The sequence below is a fragment of the Aspergillus pseudonomiae genome (genome assembly GCF_009193645.1).
Source record: "Aspergillus pseudonomiae strain CBS 119388 unplaced genomic scaffold BDV37scaffold_240, whole genome shotgun sequence".
Taxonomy (NCBI): domain Eukaryota; kingdom Fungi; phylum Ascomycota; class Eurotiomycetes; order Eurotiales; family Aspergillaceae; genus Aspergillus; species Aspergillus pseudonomiae.
The window spans coordinates 1-7,537 of record NW_022476232.1 but is presented as its reverse complement, the minus strand read 5'-3'; the positions used below and the strand labels follow the sequence as shown (position 1 = coordinate 7,537).

The following is a 7,537-nucleotide window of genomic DNA, read 5'->3' as shown; positions in this document are numbered from 1 at the left end:
CAAAGTGTCCCCACTTCTGGAATTTTAGAACCAAAAGAATTTTGGTAGGGAAGGCACTGTATCTGTCGAACAATTCTCGCACACAGTAAAGAGTAGCTTTGTAACATGATGTCAAGGCAGTTCAGACAACTGACTTGCAACTGTACATTGTAAACTGTAATATATGCTTGAGTTTGTGCAGTATATCAATACTAGAATACATATTTATAAAGCAAGTGAGAAGTTCAAGGACATCTAAGCAGACTCGACCCTACAGTACCATTACTCAACATGGCTCTTTTTCCTCGCTTCCATCTGTTTGAGATAGAAGATCAGTCCTGGTGCCCTGAATTTGTGGTAAAATTCATTCAAACCTATTTGACTGCACTCTGGAATTTCCGCATTCCTGCCGTGAGACACACTGCCGCCGAGGCTGCTGCAAATATCATCCTTGAGAACCTCCCGGACGCTTCTTTATATACTTTTGTCGACTCCTGTGCCGGAGCGGGGGGTCCTATCCCGGCCATTGAGAAAGCTCTTGGAACCGAATACAGTCATTCGGTGCAATTCATCTTGGCTGATATCAAGCCCCGTGTGGAGGAATGGAAGGCTATTAAGAAAGAGCAGAAAAATATTTCCTTTATCCAGGACTCTGTCGATGCGGCAGAGCTGGGAAAAGTTACATCTGGCAAGGAGTGCCGGATATTTAACATTTCGTTTCATCATTTCAATGATGCTTCCGCCAAAAAGGTTTTGCACAGTGCGATGCAGTTTACAGATGCATATATGTATGTCTTGCAACAAGACATCCAGAAACCCGGACTAACGTTGCTATAGAATTTTTGAGTTCCTCCAAAGAGATCTCACCACGTTCTTGTTCTGGTGTGTGACTACTATTTCTCCACTACCCTTCGTGCACGCACTACTCCAAGGATCTCTCTTGCAAATGTGCCTTATGTTTGTGATCTGGGTGGCCCTGGGCATTGATGGTTTTGTGTCAATGCTTCGCACACGAACGCACGAAGAAATCAAGAATCTTACTAGGACTGCTGAAGGTATTTCTGAAGGATGGGTCTTTAAACAGGGCAAGTCGCGAATTTTTGGACCATGGTATATACATTGGCATTTGGCCTTCAGAACTCTTGACAGAAAGGCAAATAATGGTGAAGAAGCTATGGTTTCACCCCTTTGAGCTTAAGATAAAGTGATATTATGATTACAAAATATATTTATTGTGCGATGGGAATGGTAAATGTCCGAAGAGCGTGACATTTATTGCCAAGATAGGATGATGTACTGTATAAACTGTGTATTTAGAGACATCTGTAAGCAATATCAGCAACCAATAACGTAGACAAAAGCTATCTACTGTAATATTACTAGAACCGAAAGATAGGTTAAAGGTGAACTGATTAAAGAAGTTCGGAGCAATACCTCTCACACCTCGGTTGAAATCCGACGTAGCTTATATGTAATGCTAACTCGAATCTAAATGTACTATCGGGTATTGCAGGCCATACCCAGCTCGCATAAGTGATTTCTCTTTTTTTATAACACGAGTTGGTTTGCTGGTCGCTTCTATTCAATCCTACCTCTGCAAAATCGAGCATTGGGTTTCTTGGTATGTGATAGAAGATGATGTGGCACCTACCTGGTTTTGCTATCTTCGCTGTCTCCCAACGGTATTGAAGTGCTACTAAATGTGTCCCCTTATTCATTTGGAGCTTTTACCAAGGTATACTTGACTGCGACCCGTCTACCGCAACGTGGACCACTGTTACTGGGCGCATGCGGCGCACAACTCCTCAGTACTACAGTACTACGGCCTCGTGTCGTTGATACGCTTGGCTGTGTCACTGCTACGCTGCACGTGACTTAAAATCTAGCTGGTATCAGCCCTCTTAACACCAATTGGTTAATAACATAAAAGAATAATCCTTCGGGTGCTAGCCATCCCGTAATCGGCTATCGTCATCCTATGATATTCCGCCTTGTGTGTCCGCCTTCGATAAGGTGTGCTAGACAAGGGTCTGTAACACATCTTTTTCATCCATTTTATTAACCTGTCGTGAATAGGTCTTATCCTTCTCACATGATGTGGTGCGGTACACAAATTTCTGACATGTCTCATTGAGCATGTGTTTCGCAACTGGTCTAATGGCCGTGTCCCAGAGGGTGATGGACCGATTGGTACTAACCTAGTAACCATATATCTGTACTGAGTGTCATGGGGCCAGCTCTGATTGATGTGATGTTGCTTTTCCCTGGGAAGCTTGCCATCTAGTAGGAACTCCGAAATGATATCCTTCCGAGTGTATAGCCATGTATAGACTACACCAAAGCGTCTATTATCCAGGTGACGGATATCAGATACTTTCGTATGCCCTCTTCCTTCCTGACCCAGATTCACTTCAACCGTTTCTCCCAGTTGAAGCGACCATGTCCCAAGGAGTGCGGATCGTGTTTGAGACAGCTGGTCCCAAGGCTTTCCCCCGGCTATTGGCGTAGGCTGCAGATTTCTCACTCCTTTATCCTTGATAAAATATAGATTTTCTGCAAGAGGGGCACTGGACAACTTTTCGTCGCAAAGTACCGATCCCTCGTGGGTTAGTGAGCTATAATATCGTGCAGAGTCGTTGCAATGGGCGCCATTTACAGAATGCTGACGGCACACTTTTCGAAAACGGGTTCGCTGGTCTGCCAATTCACTGATCCTAAAATAATCGCGCGACCATTTCACCACCTAATGTATCGGTTAGCACTGTCTTCAGTACACTATTGGCGGACTGCACCACGTCACATATCTGGTAGCCAAGGATCAAGGAGAAACCGTCCCGACATGCTTTTTCCCGAGGCCTAAGTCTTGAAGGAGGTTGCCTGCTCACAACCCTTGTTTTTCCATTATTCATAGCTTGATGTGTGGAGCGCCTTTGCGTATCGGTCGGCCTTCTAAGTAGGGTGAAGAATTGAACAATCTTCAAACGCTTAGACTGACACCATGTATTCAGGGAGCTTCCTAGTAACTTCTTGTTTAAATCTGCAACATAAATTAAATCTGCCTTCAATTTCCGGAAGTTCACCTACTTTGATGTGTATAAAATTGTTCATGAAGAAAATCAGCTCCTTGCATCATGAAATTCCGATTGTTCTTGTCAAAGGAGGCTCAAGAAGGTCCGTAATTAGCGAATATCTATCTTTCTCAAAGAGATGTCTATGGATTCTCAGAACAGAACCTATCAAATTGGCAATGAAATAGATATATACGGCTTTAGGATGTAATTTGGTTTTAATATTCAGGTGGACACCTTTTGAACGTGGAATACAAATTTAGCATGATGAGCTTTATGAACGAGTTTCCTGAGCTAGGAAATGTCCAATTTACCAGTTAGTATTAGTTATGGAGAGTTATGCCCAAGTCTAGCAAATGTTTGGCAGAAGAGAGAACAATCCTCCGATGTCTGGAGGTTTCATTTCACTGGCACATGTAATTACATCGCGATTATGTCCCCTCTGAAACGTTGATAGACCACTCTTGTGAGTGATGGCCATTTTCCTTCATTCTTTTTGACATCTACACTCTATTCTCTTCGAACGTTCTAAAAAGACCTATGACGTTTGAGCGTCTGTTGTTGCGCCTTCTTGTGAGATAGAGTGGCATGGTTCCTTGGCCCAGCCAATTGGATCAGTTGGCTTGGCTTCGTGGCTGAAGGCTCCAGAATGTCTAGCACACAGCTTCAATTCAGAATGTGGTGCTGACTGTGGCAGGAACCTCGATTTCGACCCTCTATTGTGGCCTGAGGGTCTTGCCTGGGAGCCTGATTGTTATCCTAGAAACTCAGGCATAAAATTACCAAATTAGGTATATTTAATCCGGAAAATGCTACCCTCAACCCTCTATGCCGCAGCCTAATTGTTGTAGAGCTTTATGAAGGGCAGAAGTGTCGCCAGCAACAGTATGTAACCAAAAAGTAAGTTTAAAACTCTGTTCATTGTATGCAATACTGATAGATTAATCCAATATACATATACCGTAGGTAAAAAAGGAATTGTTGAACAGGAATTCAGGGGTTATAGAAGTGTGAAGAAATGTGACTAGGTGTTTTATCGCCCTTGATAGGACCAGCACCAAGCTGAGTCCTTTATCAGGTTCGTGCTGTTAGGATGGGCCTCTAACAAAGCCACTTGTCCTGCAAAAGATCTGCTGCTGACGGTCTGTCCCTTGGGTCAAGTTTCATAATTTTGAGAATGAATTCCTTGTCCTCTCTAGAGATCTCCTTTTCCGAAATCCTTGTAAATGGCTTTTTCTTTTCGGGAGGAATGCTTTTCATAATATATGCCAAAATATTCAATGTTTCCTGAGGGCAGATTTCGCGGTATGTCAAAGGGAATGGCCCAAAGAACTCACACTGTCTCTGAAGAATCTTTAACTCATAATCATCATGATCTGCGGGAACATCTGGTTTAAAAATGAAGAAATTGTCTCCATAGAGTAAGGTTATAAGCTGGAGCAAGGTCAGAATAGCTCAGCATCATCGAGAAATTAATACAAAGACGTACCAATGCGCCAAAAGACCATATGTCCGTTGGCGTGCCCCAGCCAATTCGGAGCTGTGCTTCAGGACTTCTCCATATAGGTGCTCCAATCAAGTCACTATCTTTGGCATACGCTGAATCCGCAGGAACTGTATTTCCACAGTCTGCAAGTTGGACATCTGTAAACCGTACATTCCCTTGGCCATAGTTTACCAGAACGTTGTCGGGCTTGATGTCTTCAAGAAGTATAAGCGAATGTACTTTATTTAGATTAATTGCACGTACCTGTATGGACAAAATTATTTTCATGTAGAACCTTCAGGGCTTCCAAAATCCTTCTTGCAACATATCTAATTTCCTGACTTGTAAGTCGTTTAGAGACTGAGGCGTTGAGAAGGTGATCGTCTAAATATTTCAAGACTATAGCGGGTGGATTTGATGGCTCAATAATCTCGTCGACTAAGGGGCGTATGAAGGGGGTGCGGGATTGAAAGCAGTTAAGAATATCACGCTCATTCTGAAGGCGAAAATGATCGACACTTTTCACAATCACTGGTTGATTGCTTCCAGATTTGCTATACGGAACTGTTATAAGCGGAGCTTCCATGAAATTTGCAGTAGCTTCATACCTTGCCACCCAAACCGTTTCCTGCAATTGTTTGCCGACAGTGTATATTCCATTCTGACCGCGAAGGCACTGGCCTAATCTGAGGGAAGAAGTCATGTTCTGACATCGGAAAATGATACTTTAACCATTAATGCACAAGAAAACTTCCAATCGCGCCTTGAAGGGAAGGGCGCGAAATATAAGCGTCACGAGTGGTCGGGATCGGATTTACAACTCGCCGAGGAAAGGAGGACAACCTCTTTAACGAACTCCTCTGCTTACCAGTCCAAGATAACGCAGATTGTGGAGGTAACTATCATCCTTTTGCGCAAATTAATTCCGAGCCCTCAAAATAAATTACCACAGCACCGTTTTAAACAACTTTGAACAAAATTAAAACACAAAAGACAGTATCACGCATGATGTGCGGAATTTTTGATTGCGAAGGTGATGTTAGACTGATAAAACCCAACTAGCCAATCAGTCTACATGAATTTAAAGCGAAAAGTGTAAATGTCCTTTAGCAGACGAATAGAATGAGGAGATGATGCAAGGGCGAAAGACACCTTTCTGTAGTGGTTTAAAATTGCGAAAATGTTGTATGGGTCCATTCGCGCTGGCAAATAGAGTAACCTAGCGACCTTCGATTAGTTCAACTGCTCTAAAAACAACTTTCTGACTTAGCAGGTATTCCAGTGGTGGGTAGGCTTTAGCCAATCAATTGTCTTTGTGAAAATAGAGTGTTGGTGTAACGTTGAGAATTATGAATTTTTCATACAATTAGGTCTTGGGAGAACTTATAAATATTTATGCAACGGGTTAGTAGACCCATAAGATCGCTGGCTTGTTATTATTACTAAATTTACAAGTCTTGTCTCCAATGCGTCGGCTGAACTCCGTGGCCGCTCAGCTCTTTCACGAATCGGCTTAATGGTAGCGAAGTCAGCCTCAGGCCTAATGAAATTTCTCCCTAGCCTGTGATCCACTATGGAGACCGCAGCGGTCCAATAACCTATCCTGCGGCAACCCTGTGAATGCTAGTGCCTCATAAATGGGGCGCCACCAATACATGAAGCCCATCAATCATTGTATATGAAATTAAAGTGACAGACTTCCAATCAGATAACCCCAAACACAAGACTCATTGGCTCCCAAAATTATTGGACCGCAGCATAGATGATGAAATACTGGACTTGAGGTCGTGTCGAGGAACACCACGGTGGGCTTGGTGAATCACGGCGGGCAGTCAGATCATATGCTTCCAAGAACATCAGACTTCGTATCGCAAAATCAGATCTTACTTGAAAATAGAAACATAGATGCATTTGTCTGTAGCCAACCCAGAGACCAAGTCTACATACCTGGAGATGACTTAGGGATGTAATTTAAAGGTGGTGCCCATTTAATGTTTAGATTCAAATTAAGGCACGTAGAAGACTACATGACCTAAAATTTATGAGACGTGGAGGAATAGTAGTAACAGAAAATGATGGAGGACAAGAGTTTAGGGCTCGGCAATTCTACCAATTCTATAATGAGCCTTCGCCATTATCCACCATGCTTTAGGCACCAGGCTAATCGTACTCCTACGAATAATCTCACTACCACTTTGACAATTGCTTTTCCAAAAGCCCATATGATCACCGACGCCAGGTAGTCACTGGTGGTAGGTAATCACTGGTGATAATTGAGCTGATGTAGGATGTTGACTTCTCTGTCCTTCGCAGCGGAATAAGTTAGCTCCTCGTTGTCACGGAGCCGATGGAGAATCGGCCCGTAGGACATACAGAACCCCCGGGCCTCCTAACCCCTGCTCCACCTGCATACACCCCAGCTCCCTTTGCAGTTCTGAACCAGCCTTAGGGAGATTAACGCCTTGACTTTTTGGCCCTTTTTCTAATAAAGAGATTCACCGACTATTCGGTTGGGATTCTAAGGGAAAGAACTTCCTAAAAGAGGAGGATTCTTAAGCTATTTAAGCGCTGCTGAAGGCATAGGAAAAAGGGACAAGAATCAATCTTCTTTGTATTTGTTCTACTATCCAGTCAATGATAGAGCTTTACCTTTTGCCTCCCGTTTCCTTACCTAGTTGACAGGCTATCTACCCTGTATAGTAGATCCTTCGCTACCCTCGTTCAGTAATCGCCGCGTTTTGGGCATGATGAAGGCATAAGAAAAAACTGAGTGACGGGAAAATAGAATGTGATGGGGACACTTCTTGTCTTTACTCGTACCTAGCCCCTTACACAGCCACGGGACTGATCGCCGAGGTGCTCAGTCTCACAATAACTGCCACACTGTACCTGATCGCTCACGTATCGACAAATTGGCAACACAAACCAAAGCCAAGATTGAAACCTGGAGAGAGGTGTTTTTCAGTAAAAGGTAAAATAAATAAAATAAATAAAATAAATAAAA

General features: G+C 43.2%; 2 protein-coding genes across 2 annotated transcripts; one reads left to right on the top strand and one right to left on the bottom strand.

Moving 5' to 3' along the window:
* Positions 1-270: 270 nt before the first annotated feature.
* BDV37DRAFT_293248 (uncharacterized protein) lies at positions 271-1,171 on the top strand (the record flags this gene model as incomplete). Its single annotated transcript, XM_032089368.1, has 2 exons — positions 271-767; positions 817-1,171. 2 exons carry the CDS (start codon positions 271-273, stop codon positions 1,169-1,171), a joined length of 852 nt encoding a protein of 283 aa, XP_031934147.1.
* Positions 1,172-3,851: 2,680 nt separating this feature from the next.
* On the bottom strand, positions 3,852-5,872 carry BDV37DRAFT_267268 (putative serine/threonine protein kinase). Its single transcript, XM_032084014.1, has 4 exons — positions 5,142-5,872; positions 4,798-5,087; positions 4,537-4,748; positions 3,852-4,481 (listed from the first exon to the last, which is right to left on the bottom strand). Exons 1-4 carry the CDS (start codon positions 5,234-5,236, stop codon positions 4,149-4,151), a joined length of 930 nt encoding a protein of 309 aa, XP_031934146.1. The 5' UTR covers positions 5,237-5,872; the 3' UTR covers positions 3,852-4,148.
* Between the last annotated feature and the right edge of the window lie 1,665 nt (positions 5,873-7,537).